General features: G+C 32.0%; 1 protein-coding gene across 1 annotated transcript; it reads left to right on the top strand.

Annotated features, from left to right (window-relative positions):
• The first annotated feature begins 1561 nt into the window (after nt 1–1561).
• LOC131842622 (sodium-dependent nutrient amino acid transporter 1-like) lies at nt 1562–18431 on the top strand. The gene is made up of 13 exons (XM_059191200.1): nt 1562–1814; nt 3023–3239; nt 5518–5561; nt 5943–6090; nt 7010–7088; nt 7228–7331; nt 7579–7765; nt 8183–8359; nt 9000–9099; nt 9728–9904; nt 10613–10707; nt 14619–14804; nt 18324–18431. The coding sequence occupies exons 1-13, from the start codon at nt 1565–1567 to the stop codon at nt 18429–18431; spliced, it is 1872 nt and encodes a 623-aa protein (XP_059047183.1). The 5' UTR covers nt 1562–1564.
• Nucleotides 18432–18577: the final 146 nt, after the last annotated feature.

The following is an 18577-nucleotide window of genomic DNA, read 5'->3' as shown; positions in this document are numbered from 1 at the left end:
TAAGAGTATAGCGGGTACTGTAATATTGTCGCTATAGCACAACTAAACTCTTTGAACAGCTTTACGTCAATCAAGAGTTGGGAACCTTTTTCCCACAAAATCCAGATATCATGTATGATAAGAAATTGGGACCCTGAATTTTATGCAGAGACCTTTAAGATGTGCTTTGAGATTATAGCCAAATGATATAGCCTCCTTAACATTCTATACGACCAACATTTTAAATAATGTAAATATATTGCATAAAATTAACTGAAAATGGAACTGGACGGTTTAGTAATAAAACACCCATATTTATAGAAATGCAAAACATGTTATGGGGAGATACACTACACCAATAAATAATTATCGGCACTCTGCTCACGATACTTCTAATATGTTGACGATACCGATAGTGTCTCCGTCAAACACCCCAGAAATAGTCATATGTCCAAGTTTCTCATAAGAAAATCCTTATCCTACTATCCCTCGTAACTATCTTGTAAGGAAAAGTTAAAAATTACGTATTCGCACTGTGGATTAAAGGAAATGTCAATTATTATATAACTATATATAATTTCCAACCAAAATCAACAAGGAACCAGTGCTGCTACTCCACTTTATAGGGTTTAGTGATGACTGAGTGCCTGCTCCTCTTAAACTTGGACAAGGAGAAGACGGAAAATGAACTCTCATAACTTCCGAGTTACTTAGAGTATAGAACCGGTTTGCGGGTACAACCGATCATCAATCACTTATCTCGCACATCTGTAACATACAGGAAGATACGAATTTAAATATTGCGTCGCCATTATCAGGACGTTACAGATAATGGCGAAGCAATATGATCTACGTAAATTATCAATCATATTATTCTTACATTTAAATAATTAGATAAGGATAAGATACGGACAGATGACAATGGTAAATAAGTTCAGATATATTACCTTTAGATTATTCAAATATCTGTGATAAACATTAAATTCCTTCCATTATAATTTTATTGATGTTTATCTAAAAGACAAAGAGAATTGAAATTTACAGGTCATCATAATTTACATTTATATATCCTTTGAGGTAGGACATAAATCTTGTACAAAAAATCTTCTTTGTCTCACCTATTCAACCGCCAAGTATATTTGATTTGTCCTATGGAATAGCGTGCCATGAATATTATCACGGGGGTCACATAAAAACTTTTTTTACACTACGAAGGTGGTAATGAAGCATCTGACGGTTATTGGTCACCGTAGCCTATGGACGGTAACTTGATGTCCGTGGTGCAGTGTTGCTGTTTATCTATATAGACGACGGTTACCACTTACTATCAGGTGGCGCGGGAATTTTGAATTTTGCAATTCCATTCAATAAATAATAATAAATTTAACTATTTCACCAGCCTTTCTTACTTATCGGTTATAGTTTCTTTGAATTGTGTGGCCAAGCTATTGCCATAAAATCAATGTGTTCAAAAGTCTTTGGATTGCATCTGACTTTATTGTCACTATTGTCATTGGACTTTTTTTAGATTCAGAAATTTATGTATCTAAAAACAATTACTCTGTACTTTCAGGAAAATGACAACATGGACGGACGGGCAACATGGGACAACCAAATCGAATTCTTGATGTCCTGCATTGCAACGTCTGTAGGCTTGGGCAACGTGTGGCGGTTTCCGTTCATTGCTTATACAAATGGAGGCGGAGCGTTCCTTATACCCTACCTCATTGTTTTGTTTCTTATTGGAAAACCTATGTACTACTTGGAGTGTATACTAGGACAATTCAGTTCAAGAAATTCGGTGAAGGTCTGGTCATTGTCACCTGCAATGAAAGGTACTTATAATCTTGTACCCGTGTTGTAATATTAGAAACTAGCAAACTTCGCCAAACACAAAGGTTTCGCCTTTTTTATTTGTGAGCCTCAGTTATAATAATTCCTACTATTTAAAACACGATGAACCTTATTTTAGATAGAGAAATTTAGAAGATTTTTCTATATAATCTTATAAATATCAATTATGTTTTTTTTATTATTTAAAGTAGCTCTAATTAAGTAAATAATGATGTCTTCATTATTTGACTCAATAATATAATTTACTTAAATTATAAAGTATGACGCATTTTCTGTAAATTTGCTGCAACTGTAATTTGGATATTTCGGCTGACATACATATATTTATTAAGGCTACATATCCCCGATCCCTCTCCCATACAAAACGTGCTACTATGAAAATAGTCTACTATAATGAAATAAAATGTATGAACTTTTATCCATAGGAATATGAAACAATATCAAAACTGTCAGATTCTCTTTAAACAAGTTTGTTTTAAAATTACACGTAATTGAAAAACTCGATTTCATCAAAATATGTACCTTTAGCTCTTTCCTATGACAATCTAACACAGTACAGTCAGAATTACAAAGAAAGGGGTAATAATAAAGCAATCCGACTAGAGCGGAACGTATTACGTATTTACGGCAATATTTCGTTTGGAAGTATTGCTATCGCGCTTCGGTGAGGGGACACGCAATATCTATGAATAGAGATAGAACGAATATTGAAGAATACCTATATATGTACTTGTACATTATAATTTTATTGTGTGGACACACTCCTCTTAAGTGATAATAATAATTTTTATGACAAATCAAACCGTCACAACTATAATCCCTTAGTCATAGACATTGTTATTGGTGATGCATTAGTGAACGCCAAACACTACATAAGCCCACATTTTGCTGGCTATATTTGTCATATTAATTTTTGGTTTGATGTCGCTGTTTCCTTCATCCAAGAGCTAATTAGAAATATAAATTAACGCAAAAAGTTTTATTTCTGTCGGTGAGATTTGCACTCACGGTCCCTTATGTATAATTTCGGGTATTAAACCATTATGTCACGACGCTCTCTTTTCACTTTTATATATAATTTTATACACCAAACCTACACAAAAGTGACTCTATCATTATCATCACTATTTCGTAATAAAAATAAAAAAATCGTAATGAAAATTGCCTGTAATTATTATACAATTTGCAGGTACAGGATATGCGCAAGCTATGAGTTGCGGTTACATTCTATCATACTACGTGTCTATAATAGCATTGTGCCTGTTTTACCTGTCGATGAGTTTTCAATCAACGCTACCGTGGTCCGTATGCGATGAGGCATGGGGCAATGTATCATGTGTGCCATCGATGCCGGACGGCTCCGTACGGCCCCCCAATGCCTCTAGCAGCGCTGAACTATATTTTACGTAAGTAATTACATAGTTTTTTCTTAGGTAATTCGAATGACCAACAAGCTGACGGCCCACCTGATAGTATGTGGTAACTCTCGCTTATTCAAGTTAACATGAGCCACCCGTGATATCGCTCATGCATTGCCACTCTGGAGGACTAACTCATACATCTTATCTTATAATAATTCTTAACTTATAACTATTTGTCACCTTTCAATTGAAACACAGCTTACGAAGCCAGGTGCTAAGCAAGTGGAATAAGTGAGACAGGTACCCACGCAGATGAATTTTAACAGACTACTTCGTTCCTTGTATCTATTTGTAATAATTACTTGCTAATTAATAATATAGTTCATTACTGATGATGCTAAGTACCTAATAATGTATTTCTCACGTTCGCCAGAAGAAAGGACATTGGCCAATTAATCACCAGGATTAGTCTTATAGGGTGTACTAAGAGTACAGATAAGATAATATTACATACTAAGACTAAGGCCAGTGATAATATGAAATAAACTGAAAAATTACACTATGATAAAATGAAATTATTTTATTGGTTGCTATTAATATGGTACTATTGTGTAGGATAGCTTAAAAAATCAGTCTCGCACATTTAATCATCACAGTTATTAAAACGACAAAATTGCCAAATGGATAACAGTACAATTATTTCTCAATATAAAGAGTAAAGGCCAAATATGAAAAGAATTTTTAAAACCTTCATACACAAATTGCGAGGTCACGTAAACAATTAAGTATGAAAATCTGTTTCTTGATGAAAGTGGTTGATTTTCATGAGTACTTTATTTAGTTAAACATTCTTAAAAAAATAATTTTAAATAACATTTATTTAGCAAGTTTCTTGGTCATTCTGCTTGCGATGAGTATTGCCTTCCGAATGAGTCGTATTAGTATATATGTATACTTATAATATGTACTTACCTTTTCTACTAATCCTGTATATAGTATATAACAGAACAAGCGATGATACATTCCAATAAGCGCATACCTATCAAATGATCATACGCATACCTATCAATATCAGTTTAAAAACAAAACTGTCTAAATTTTCTCTTTCTCTTTCTTTCTGTCTTTTATACTAGGTCTACAATATAATACCGAACAATATAATATATCGAAAGTGTACTGCAAAAGTGTAGTGTAAAACGATCAAATCACGATGAAGTTGGACAGATCAGTTTGGCCATCGTGACAAATTAAGCAGCACTTAATTGGGATGTTTTTTAGGGGAACCCCGTGGATTGGTTTCTGTACCTATATATATTTTGCTTTAACTGAAATGTTAAGGCACCCTCTGTTTCTTACTTTCTTAATCTTTCATAGGAAACAGAACAATCAATACTGTTCGGTGGGTTCTTTCGAAGAGTAGGTACTCTCATAATGCATGATACTATAAATCATTTTCCCAATTCAAATATGAAACACTAGCTGTACCTGTGACTTCGTCCGCGAAAATAGTGACCTTGACCAAATAATGAAAAAAAAAATTCATGACCTAACCTAATAAAAGCCAAATGAAAAAGTTTCATCGTTTCATCTTCAAAATTGACGACACTTCCACACATAACTCTTTCAACCCCTTATAACCCTTCTATCGCATTCAAAAGTAGCCTATGTCCTTTCTCAGGGTCTAGACTAACTGTGTAGCAAATTTCATTTAAATCAGTTCAGGTTCAGTGGTTTTGGCGTGAAAGCGAGACAGACAGACAGACAGACAGAGTTACTTTCACAGTTAGAATATTAGTTATAAAATATAAACTAACCCAAAAAAGCCAATGGAAAAAGTTTCATAGATCTAACCTCATAATCACGAATTTACCTAAAATCTTTCATCCCCTATTTTATTTTACCCCCTTAAGGATAAAATTTTTAAAAACTTTTATATCGTATTTATTCACATTCAGTTACCAGCCTAAAATATAAGTTTCAAGCTTCCACCTTTAAAAATGATGATTCTTATGTAGAACCATGCATCTACCATTTCAACCCCCTTACAACCATTTTTTCGCATCCAAAAGTATCCTATGTGCTTTCTCAGGGTCTAGACTATCTGTGTACCAAATTTCACTTCTCGATGGATTTATATTATTTTGTTTAATTCCGCTACAATTAACATGTGTGAGTGTTAAATATATACCAAATTTCATTTAAATCGGTTCAGTAGTTTTGGCGTGAAAGCGAGACAGACAACCAGACAGACAGAGTTACTTTTGCATTTATAATATTAGTAAGGATTGATTGTTCATACAATTTAAATTTTGATTATTCACAGGAAAACAGTCCTTCAGATGAGTGATGGCATTGAAGGTGGACTAGGTTAGTATTTTAATATAACATTATTGTTTTCAAACGTGGATTTATATAGCTATTTCCAATGGTACATCCTAACATCGAAATGCTTAATGAATGATTTTAATATTCATGGCAGAGTTTTTATCATTATATTTGTATTATATAGAGGTAAAACTATAAAATTAAGTCGCCTTAGTGTAAGCTTTATCAAAAATTGTTGAATTTTGAAAACATCTTTAATTTTCTAATTATTTCTATTCAATCTACATCATAAAAGCAACATTATCTTAGTTTACACATTTTTTAGATATTAAGCTAGGCTAAACATATTACAGAATCTGACAATTTAAACATTGTAGTGTGCAGGGGATAGAGTTTAAAATCCAATATTTTATATGTTTACAGGAGCTCCAATATGGTATTTGACCTTGAGTCTGCTGGTGTCATGGCTAATCATCTTCATTATTGTGTCACAAGGAGTAAGAAGTTCCGGCAAAGCTGCATATTTCCTTGCTCTGTTCCCTTACGTCGTCATGATAATGCTGCTGATTAGGTTGGTATTTATTAACTCTGAAAATTATAATATTTATTTTATAAAATAAATCGCGGACAAGGTGAATGCCAACCCGATGGAAAGCGGTAAGCGGTGAAGCTTACCGTACGAATGACGAACGTATGTGACAACCGTGATATCAGGTATATTGTCATTAGACTAGATTTTTTTAGTGTCACCCCAAATTTATCACACGACCTATCAGTTAAAATAGGGGTCGATTAATACTTGGTCACCGCCCATTCCTTCCTAGTAATATTTATATTTACATTAATTATAATTAGTCTAATAAAAGCTTACGTAACAATAACAAACTGATTTTACTTAAATGTTGTTTAACTAAAGTTAGTCCTTTTACTTTTTTTTTAGTTAGTTCTTTTTATGGTAATTGCATAAGATTTTACAACAAACTACCAGAGTCTGTTCTAAATCTGCCTGAAAAAATATTTAAATGTCGTATAAAACCCTTCCTTTATAAAGAAAGCATATTATTTAAGCATAAAATTTAAGAGGTCGTTAACGATAATAATGTTTTTTGTAGAAAAACTTAAAATTCATAGTGCTGATAATATTATCTCATTGCACTAAGGCGTGCGTATCGGTTTCTATATAAATTAACGCATACATCTTACTTGTTATTGTGTAATTATTAATATAAAAAAACATCTATACAAAGAGCAATACACAAGTTTCTTCCTCATTCTTCTTGTGATTAATCTGCGTTCCAAAAGAGTTATAGAATAAAAAATATGACTATTCAAAAGTCAATACTAGTATTCTATTTCTATTACTAGGTATATAATATTTCCATACAATTTACTAATTAATAAGCTACGCAAATTAAAAAAAGATTTGTTCATTTTTATTTTTGCTTTATTTTTTTTAAAATCCAAACTGACTAATTTCTATTCTGATTTAGTACTTGTCTGCTGGATGGAGCTGGAAATGGCATTAAGTTCTTTTTGAGACCGGAGTGGAAGAAACTTGCCGAACTTGATGTAAGTCACACTGAAAACGCAATTCATATTGAAATAAATCAGTATTACCGTAGTACTCTCTGTTCTCTCTTTATAGCTATCTGTCAGTTATCAGTGCATCTGGTAGATAATTTGTTAAAAATCTTAATGTGTATTTCAGGTGTGGTACGCGGCTGTAACACAAGTATTTTTCTCTCTCTCAGTATGTACCGGAGCTATTATTATGTTCTCCTCTTACAACAAATTCGATCAGAATATCTACAGGTTAGACAATCATAATATAGTATTAGTATATGTAGACCTAAGTGTGAGATTAAATAATTTTTACGACCAAATATAATAAGAATTCTATTCTTGTCAATCAATTTAGTCAATGATGGAGAAAATTGTACTTAAATTATAAAAGTAAATAACGTTAATGAAATTTGGTTGATGTCAGTTAAATTAAGTTTTATTGTTATATAACTTATTTTATGACATTAAAGTGAAATACATATACTTGTTATTTCAGAGATGCCATGATTGTAACTACATTGGATACGTTCACAAGTTTATTATCTGGCATTACCATATTTGGTATTTTAGGCAACTTGGCACACGAGTTGGGTGTAGGAGTAGGGGAAGTACTTGGAACTGGTGGTACTGGGTTAGCTTTCGTTTCATATCCAGACGCAATCGCCAAAACTTTCCAGCCCCAAGTAAGTACAAAAAAGTACCTGTAGCTAACAACAATTATGTATTCAGCATAAGACAGTATTTGATTTAGTTTCTTAACCACTATATTTTCCTGTAGGATACTGTACACCAACATACTAACTAGACTAGTCTTTTGTTATGTTTGCAGAAATTGTCATTGTTAGAGAAATATCTGTATTTATCTAACGAAAACTTAGTACGTACAATTATGTTCTCAAAAATAATGTGTGTTTGTCTAAGAAAATGAAATGAAATGTCGAATGACATTATAAAAATATAAAATAGAAGAGAAATCTAATTTTAAATTAATAATTTCGAAATGAAATGTTATTAAGCTGTTTAGATAAAACATGACTTTTAGTAGTAAATAAGTACCTATTTTCAAATAAGTATATAAAATAACTACGCTTACCTTGCAGCTATTCTCAATTCTGTTCTTTTTGATGATGTCTGTGCTGGGAGTGGGCTCAGGAGTGGCATTGCTCTCAACCATCAATACTGTTTTGTTGGATGCCTTTCCCAGAGTTCCCACTATATATATGTCGGCGTTCTCCTGCACTGTTGGATTTTGTGTCGGTCTCATCTATGTCACCCCGGTAAATATTATAATTATATTATAGATGCTTGATCTAGCTATAATAAATATCTATTCGTTTGCTGAAAACGTAATGACAGTGGGTACAATAAATTCACATTTACTTGTGAAATTACGAACTCATATTATAAATTAATTAATAAGGAAATTTTATCTATTGTGAATTTACAAATTTATTTAACTAAGGACGATAAAATTATAACTATCCATACCTACATAGGTATACTAATAATATTATGTGCATTTGTTGTCTTTAAATATTCATAAACCCCACTAAATCTACAGTAATGCTATAAAAGTGTAAAGGAAATTAAGTTTTAATAATTGAGTATGAATTAGTTTGAGTGCACTAATCTCAGAGCTAGCTAGTATAGAGAAGAATATACACTTCTAAGAAGATCTATATATAGAATCCATATAAGGAAATAATGGTAGAAACATAGTCGTATATATTTAACGTATACATGTTGTCGCCACTATTAATATGTTCAAAATATTTAAACTGCTATATCTAAAATGCTTTAATAAATAAATTATAAAAGAACGTAAATCAATCTATCGTCAAAGATCATTCCTTCATTCGTTCCCATATTAATCATCTCATTTAATGTGATATAAAACATTTGGTTTTTCTTTTGTAGGGTGGTCAATATATACTGGAACTAGTCGACTATTATGGTGGAACGTTCCTTGTACTATTCTCTGCCATTTGCGAAATTATTGGCGTGTTCTGGATTTATGGTACGTTATTGATTTTTTATTTAGTCTGTTTCATTGATTATATTTATTCACTATTATTTATAATTATATTTATTCACTTTGGTCTATTTTATAAGTTCATGAGTTTGTATCTATCATGCTAGTTAATTGCTTTTCCTTATATAGTAGTATCCCTAACATATTCCCCAAAATATAGGTGATATAACATACAAATATCCACTGAACGTTCTTTGTTCTCTGGATGAATCTCACTCCCCGTTTGATATACTTATTCATTTCAAATTATTTTCAACTTCAATCATTATTTTATTCTTACCATCCAATTCTGTTGAGAACTAGCAAGAAATGAAACTGTTGTGCTTTTTAAAGTCAAATTGTTAACATGTACTTATTGGGGTCTGTATATCCTCTCCAATCGATCCCCTGTTCCATTGTAATGGAGATCGGAAATACGACGGCTTGGGTTTGAACCCCTAGTGGTAAAGTGAAAAGCTTGTCTAAAGCTTTTGCATTAATTCGAAAAAAAAAGAGTATATATGTTTGTCTTACAATGTAATGAAAATTTCATATGTCAATAAAATAACATCATGCCCGTTTATCATTTAAGTAATTATATAGTTTTTTAATTATATCTAAATCATCATTTCAGGTTTGGAGAGCTTCTGCCTTGATATTCAGTTCATGCTGGGAGTGACTACGTCAGTTTATTGGCGTTTCTGCTGGGGAATCATCACTCCAGGCATGATGTTAGTGGTGTTTATATACGCCCTAACATCATTCGAAGCAATCACATTCGGCGACTACGTGTATCCTACTATGGGATATGGTAATTTTATTCATTACAATTTATAGAAAACGTTGTTAGAAATTCATGCAAATTTTGCATGCATTCATGCAAAGAAATTTTGAGTTTCTTTATGCGTTCTTTTCCATATTATCGACTTAGTAAATACAAACAAATCTTCATATTAATTTATTCATTTAACCAGTAAGGTAAAATTTTTAAATAATTATCTACGTTGGCGGCTGAAATAAAAATACAAACAAAATCAGTTCATATGTAAATTTAAAAAGGCAGTTCATTTAACATCTTAGTCCGTCTAATCATGTGTTGCCATGAGCGGTATCAAAAATGTTTTAGCTTGTAGTGTCCACCAATAGCCTGCTTAACATCAACACGCCTTGGAAATACTCTATTTAAGAAGCTGTAGAAAGATAAAAAACTGTTTTAGGGAGGATACTGATAACTACTGCAGCAGCTTGAGAGGCCGAGGTTATGTACCTTTATTGTAGGGCCGGACTGGTCACTAGAATTCCTATTCTAGTGACCAGTCCGGGACCAAACCAATTTGAAATTACTACAGAAAAACTTTTGCACGTTTTATGTAGGTAGCATAGGAATCATTTGTGAGGTAATGGAATGGCTCATAACAACTACACCAACCTACATTAGTTGACGTATCCTTTGAAGGAATTTCTCAAATAGTAACTCTAGACAACCTAAATAGGTACTCATGTTTTATTTCTGTTACAGTCTCTGGATACTTAATGTTACTGGTCGGTGTTGTCTTCGTGCCTATCTTCATATTCCTGACAATGTGGAAGAATAGGACTGGAGTATTATCAAAAGTAAGTACTATTTACATATAATACAGGCCAGTTAAGCTGTAGGCTACCAACGGGGTCACAGGTGGCGGATAGTGAAAGGCAGATATGATGGTTAGCTGCGAATATGTCGATAAGCAGTCCCCGACCAAACAGCGGCAGCGTTATCAGGACGTGGTGGGAGGTTCATGGGGGTGAACCTTTCTATGAAAACCCACAGAAGTCTAATGACGACGTTGTGACATGGCGACAAAAGACCGCCATCAAAAAGGTCTTCCCCTAGTGTCGGGCAGTGGCGGGGCTAGTACTGGCAAGGGGCCGAAGAAATAGTTCTGGAAGGGCCTTTGACCAGGTATCAGCGGGCAGATCCCACTGGCCGCTGAACCACGGTGTAGAAGGCAAATGGGGAAACCACCACACTGAATTCCCTATTAAATGGAGCATGGAACGAATAAAGATAAAAGTAAAGTTCTTGACAACGGGCTTCCACGATGTAACATGCCGTGGCGGTCTGAGTCCGGCAATCATGCGAAATCCTTGCCAGATTAGCACATGGAACGTAAAGACGTTGCTGACTACAGGGAAACTAGATGAAGTACTTCATGAAATGAATAGATTAAAAATAGACATTTTAGGACTATGTGAGGTTAGATGGGAAGGCAGCGGAGATTACTGGAAGGAGAATTATAGAATAATATATACAGGTGGAGAAAAGCAAGGTGCAAATGGAACAGCTATAATACTAAATAAAAAATGGGGTAGACTGGTAGAAAATACGATACATTATAGTGACAGAATAACCGCAATTAAAATAGAAGCAGAACCAACTAACTTAGTAATCATACAAGTCTATATGCCTACTAGTAAATATCCAGATGAAGAAATAGAAGAGATGTATAATCACATTGATGAAATACTAGATACAGTAAATAAAAAAGATAATTTAATAGTAATGGGTGATTTTAACGCAGTGGTCGGGGAAGGAGAAGTCGAAAATGTGGTAGGGAAATTTGGGCATGGAGTAAAAAATGGTAGAGGAGATAGACTAATACAATTCTGTAAAGAAAATGACATGTTCATTGGAAACACCTTTTTTAAACACCATAAAAGACGTCTATATACGTGGAAAATGCCAGGAGACATTGGAAGATACCAAATTGACTTTATAATAATAAGAAATAGTCATCGTAATCAAATAACATCATGCAAAACACTTCCAGGGGCTGACCTTAATACTGACCACAACCTTTTAACTAGCACACATAATTTTCTAGTCAAAAAAATCAAAAGAATAAATAGACGTAAGCAAATCGATCTCACTAAACTTAAGTTAGAAAGCAATAATAGGGTGCAATATAGTAATAAGTTAAAAGATAAAATAGAAACCCACAAGGGTATATTAAATAATAAGAATATAGATATAGAGGATAGGTGGAATACAGTAAAATATATTATTAAAACATCGGCGGAGGAGAGCATAGAAAAACAAAAAATAATACCAAGAAAGAAATGGCTTACTACTGAAATAATAGACCTTATGTTAGAAAGAAGAAAACTAAGAAACAAAAGAGATGAAAATAGTATAAAGGAATATAAAAGAATTACTAACAGAATTACTCTAAAATGTAGGGAAAGTAAAGAGAAGGACATAGAAAAGATTTGTAATGAAATTGATGACCATATGAAAAAAGGAAAAATGAGTAGAGCATATAATATGATTAGGGAAATACACAAGAAGCCTAAAATAAAAAGTACTGCAATATTAGACGAAAATAGCAGAATATTATTTAACAATAAAGACATAATAAATGGGTGGAAAAGATACATAGAAAATCTTTACTATGGTCAAGGCTTAAGTGATAAGGATATAGAAGATGAAAACATAATAGATAAAGACAATCTTGGGCCTCCAATATTAAGAGAAGAATTTGACAAAGCAGTAAGTAGTATTCAAAGTGGAAAAGCAGTTGGTAACGATGACATTTATATAGAAATGATTAAATACATAGATAATAGTACAATAAAGGATAAAATATACGAAATAATTTGTGAAATATATGAAACAGGTAATATACCAAATGATTTTTCATTAAGTAAGACAGTAACACTCCCAAAGAAGGCAAATACATTAAAATGTGAAGAATATAGAACATTAAGTTTACTGTCACATATATCCAAAATACTCTTAAAAATAATCCAGAACAGAATAAGACCACACACAGAGAGATTCATAGGACCAGATCAATACGGTTTTAGAGTAAATAAAGGAACGCGTGAAGCAATATTAGCACTACGTTTAATAATGGACAGAAGAATGGAACTCGGTAGGGAGACTTGTATTGCATTCGTAGACTTAGAGAAAGCCTTTGATAAAGTAAATTGGAGAAAAATGATGCAAATTTTAAAAGACGTAGGTACAGATTACAGAGATAGGAGAATAATTTACCAACTTTATAAAAACCAAGAAACTACAATAGAGATAGGAAATGTAACGGAAAGAGCTAAAATTAAACAGGGAGTACGACAGGGATGTCCACTTTCACCTCTTATTTTCAATATCTTTATAGAAGCTGCAGTAAAAGAAATAATAGAATCACACCAGGGAGGTATTCAAATAAACGGACAAAGGATACATTTTACAAGATTTGCTGACGACATAGCTGCCCTAGCAGAAGACTACACACAGCTTTATACACTTTTGGACATAATGAATAAAAATTTTAAAACATATGGACTAAATATTAATACCAAGAAAACTAAAATAATGACAGTAGCAAAACATAAACCCCATAACAGAAATACTACAAGAATAAAAGAAATACAATTTGAAAATGTAGATACATTTAAATATTTAGGTATTTGATTACCAGTGACTCCAGTTAGTATTGATTACCAGTGACTCCAGATGTACTAAGGACATTAATATCAGAATAGCTATAGCGAAAAGAGCATTTAATGATAAAAAACATCTTTTGAGAGCTAATATATCAAAGTCCTCTCGGAAACAACTTATCAAGACCTACATCTGGAGTATAGCCTTGTATGCCTGTGAGACGTGAACATTGACACAAAAGGAAAGAGACAAACTAGAAGCCTTTGAAATGTTGTGTTGGAGAAGAATGGACAGAATTAGCTGGAAAGATAAAATAAGGAATGAAGAAGTGCTTGAGAGGTTTAAAGAAAAGAGACAGATCATAGATATTATTGAGAATAGGCGGGGAAAAATGTTGGGGCACTTGATACGACACGACGAACTAATTAACAACATTATAGAAGGAAAAATAGATGGAAAGAGAGGAAGGGGAAGACCAAGACACAGCTATATCAAGCAAGTTAAAGAAAAAGCTAGAGTCGTACGTATCAACAGCTAAAGGGACTGATAGAAGATCGTGGAAGGTAGTCTGAATGAATGAACAGGCCAGTCATAACAGTGACATTTTTGTGCTTTGAGAAATGTATAATTAACAACATTTTTGTTATTATAATTAACAACAAACAACAACAATAACTAACTGCTAAATCATAAATACTGTCCTGAACAACTAGCGTCCGTTAAATAAACCTTAACATTTTTGATGTAGTCAATTCACCTTTCTTTCTTATCAGTATCTCTTCCTCAAGCCATGTAGCAAACACTCGAATATTTCAGCTTGCTATGTAGCCTGAAAGATCTACTGATAGTAGGTACATAAGTAGATCGTTCAGGCTATATTAATCTGAATCTCCAAGCATAGCCCTTTTTAAATAAATATAAGCATTTAAGTGAAATATATTTATTTGTTTATACGATATTAAATTTAACACAAACAATTTAATACAATATTAAATATTAAATTTCTGTGCTCTTGTTCAAAATTAATATTAAAATTAGATAGTAATTAAGATATAGATTATAGTCTTGTAATAATTGTTAAATGTCTTTATTTTCTCCACAGACTGCAAAGAAATCTTTCACAGCGAAAAAATCATGGGGCCCGCGTATACCGGAGTTGAAGGCTAAATGGGAAGACTTCAAACTGAATGCACTGATTGCGCGTCAGCAACTGAGCTTCTCTCGAGCCAAACACATATTGTACAGCCTCACTGGTGGATATAGTAGTATAATTAATATTAATAATAATGTAAACTTTGTAAATAACTAGCTTATTTAGTGTTAGTACATAATAGTAATTAGAGAGATCAATAATTTATTGCTATCGAACTTTGAGTTGGCCAAAGATTTAAATCATAAAACATACATAACTTTAGGAATCACATTTACTTCATTACCTATACGTGCGAATGAATTTATTGATAGAAAATGAAATGTAAACTTCGTGTTTTATTTGCAAATATTTATTAAAAACTGAATACTTTTCACAAACAACGACATAAAACAGTGAAGTTCATCTTATGAAAAATAGTTATTCTGTTAATTAGAGTACTTACAAAATACAACAAAAAGTTATCCAAAACTCTGAATAAAACCGTGCAATCAACATATAAAAAATGACATTCAATTTCTTAAATATTATGACTTTAAATTATAAAGATTATTTTTAGGAAAATCTCTGAAGACAATATAAGTCATAAGTGTACTTTACCCTACGAACTATTTTCGTGAACCCTGTCTTCAGTCGTACATAAATTGCGTTCTATAGATTTGTATGTCCGTTGCGTCCACCATAGTAGGTACCATATATAACAGATAGAGTGAATGAAATATATAACAGTATTCTTTTCAATTTATTTAGTTCTTTTAGTTTTAGTTAATTGGTATTTTCAACATAGACAACATATTTAACATAATACTTTGTTTACGATGACAGCTTGACAGCGAAGTTGGTAATCCGTATGCAAAATTTACTCTACCAAAATAGTTTTTATATAATAATAATTTTATGCTTGACATTAAACAAGTACTTATTTTGTTACAGCAGATAATAGTGCATATATTTTATTGTAATTTTTTAAGTACGTTAGTTTCTAGAGCTCTATCATAATTAAATTTTATTCCTTTTGGGGCAACTAAACAGAACTAAATTTTACTCATTCTTTATCCTAGAGCTATTTCTATATATCTATCAAATATTGCCATTCTGAACATCAATGTGATCGACATATTAATATTTCTTTTATAGTCTGTTTTTTAATCCCGGAGACTAAATTGACAGGTGTAAATGTCAAATTTTCAAATAATGTTACCACCCATAGCGGAATAGTGATGTACCTGCGATACCGATTTGTTTAAAACTACATTAACTGATTTTGATTAGTTTTAAAGCTGTAAATGACTTTTCACAACAGAATTTTAAAATTTACGTACATATACTAGTGTTTTCATTACTGTCGTCATATTATACAGCATAAAAATACATTTTTGTCGTTTCCGTACAAATAGTTTTTTTTTACAGTATTAAGCTACAACCCAACATTTTTATCTTTCAAACAGCAAAATATTTTAATAGGTTTGTTTTATGATATATGACACTATAAAAAGGTCATTAGTTTTATAAAAAAAAGCAGTCAGTCTTTATTTCAGTGAAAAATAACAAAAAATGGTTTAATACAAATACCATATATTTATTAATACCTATACTTTATTAATTTTGTAATAATGCGTTTTAATTAAACACACACACATTATTTTCCATAACACTGGGTAATTAATATTAATTGCCGATAGTGCCATAACCGTATTTAAAAAATACAAAAACGTGGCAACGTTGGAAACGTCAAATTTATTTCTGGGATTAAAAAACAGATTATAGGTAGGTATTTATGCTAAGAACGATGTAAAGCAGGTAGAAGGATTTTTTTATCCAGTTCCTATCAAAGAATTAGTATTTTACTAGTTAAGAGTATGAATATGTAATTTATTTATTACCTAATATAAAGTACTGATTAAACATTTGTATTAAATATTTTTTTACTTATTGCATTATTTCCTACCACCAATAATCCTGATAAAAAAATTATAGCAAATTCTCTATAATATTCTTACAATTATATGCTTGCTAATATTATAAACGCCAAAGTTTGTGAGCTTGTGACTCTTGAATAAAAAACTGCTTAAGAGATTTTAATCAAACCTTCAAATAACACACACATCTGAATAACATATAAGTTATAATGTTATTAAGGAAGTTGGAAATATATATTGTTATATAACAGTAAATGTCAATTCAAACGCCTGCAGTTGTCATAAAAATTTGTATTTTCAATGGCTATCAACAAGTCGCAGAGTCAAACCTTAGGTAGCAGGTATACATACATTTGGGTAGGCCATGTTCTTCCCACGACCAGCTCTACGTAGCTTGCTTACGCGTTCCTATATCTATCTTAAAGCCTGAATAGTCTTGCTGAATGAAAAAAATCGTTTCACATAGTTTATATACAGTATATTATTTCAGTAGCTAAAGCTAAAGTTTTGTATTACCATCAATCATCATATAAGTACATCCGAACATCTATCCTCACAAACTATAGCATTCATAATATCTATTAGTGGGAACATGATCAAAAATACTTAGTTTTAATTTACACACGAGTCCATTACACAATATAGAAAAAGGGTCTCTCAAAGTAAATCTGTGTTATGCCATCGCGACTATACCACAAGACAAATTTTGATGAATTTTGGTAGAAACGTAGATGGGACTTATGAAAAGAAAATAGGCAACTCGAAGTACTAATCACGCTACGGCCTATGGGAACGTATTACTCGTATGTAGGTACTTTTATTCTTATGGATGATAATTGAATGGTGCATCCACCTGTGCTAACGGTTTACACTGGCAAGATACTAGTGGAGGATGATAAGATGAATATGAAATCAGGCCAGTTATCCCATCGTAGTATGTAAATTCACATGAATTTATCACAATGGTTTCCTGGGGGAACCGCGTGGAGGTACATGGCCTGTAATGTGTTTATTAGTCCATATTACCACAGATAACATAATATTACAAACAATCTCCTTTTCCCCACTCGTATGTACTCATTTAGAATAATGAATCATTAAGGTGTCAAGAGGATTATCTCTTATAAGTGTAGTAGTAGTTCCGGAGTCAAGAGTATTTGTACTCTCTTTAATTACTGAAGATTGCAATATTGTTAATTGTCCATTCAGTATGATTACACATTTTCAGCGTTAGTTAATACAAATCATAGTAGGTAGTTATTGGCACTAATTTAAAATCGATAAATTAAATATAGATACATATTTAGAAAAAGGCAATCTAGATTAATATAATTATTTCATTAATACCAATATTTCTTTAATAGCCTAAACCCGCACACCAGTTTTAGGTATCTATCACAGTTGAAATACTCATAATATAAGCATAATAATTACCTAAGCGCATTAATGAGATAAAAGTTCATATCAAATTATTTATCGCTAGATATATGTTTTATGATGACAATACAATTATATGAAATAAATAGGTAGAAAAGAAATAAAATAACCTTTACTTGTGATACTTGCCACGAAGTGGTAGGCCGGGTAAAAGCGTAGTGAATGTAGGTGTATATAGTTACTTTGTAGATAAACAAATAATATGGTAAGTAAATAAATAACAGTTATGCAACCAAATAACAAAAGCTAGATTATTTAATTATTTGAATAATTTTATAGAAAATCCAATGTTTTTTAACAGTCTACAAATACGGGGAAAGCGGAGTCAGGTCCGAACACCAATGAAGGATTTGATAAATCGCCAGAAAAGTTAAACTTGGAAACACTCGGTACACCACAAGTAAGTTGATATACGATAATTTCCAAAATTAATTAACTATTCTTATGTGAAAATCAAGATATTTTTCTGAATGTCTTTATTCATTTGTAACTCTTATGACATTAAGAAAATAATACGTAAAGGATCTAGGTAAGTATTTTATGTGTATATATAGA

The sequence above is a fragment of the Achroia grisella genome, unplaced genomic scaffold (genome assembly GCF_030625045.1).
Source record: "Achroia grisella isolate CSIRO2021 unplaced genomic scaffold, CSIRO_AGI_Agris_v1 utg241, whole genome shotgun sequence".
NCBI classification, from domain to species: domain Eukaryota; kingdom Metazoa; phylum Arthropoda; class Insecta; order Lepidoptera; family Pyralidae; genus Achroia; species Achroia grisella.
The sequence above is the reverse complement of the archived record's forward strand: the minus strand, read 5'-3'. Positions and strand labels throughout refer to the sequence as shown.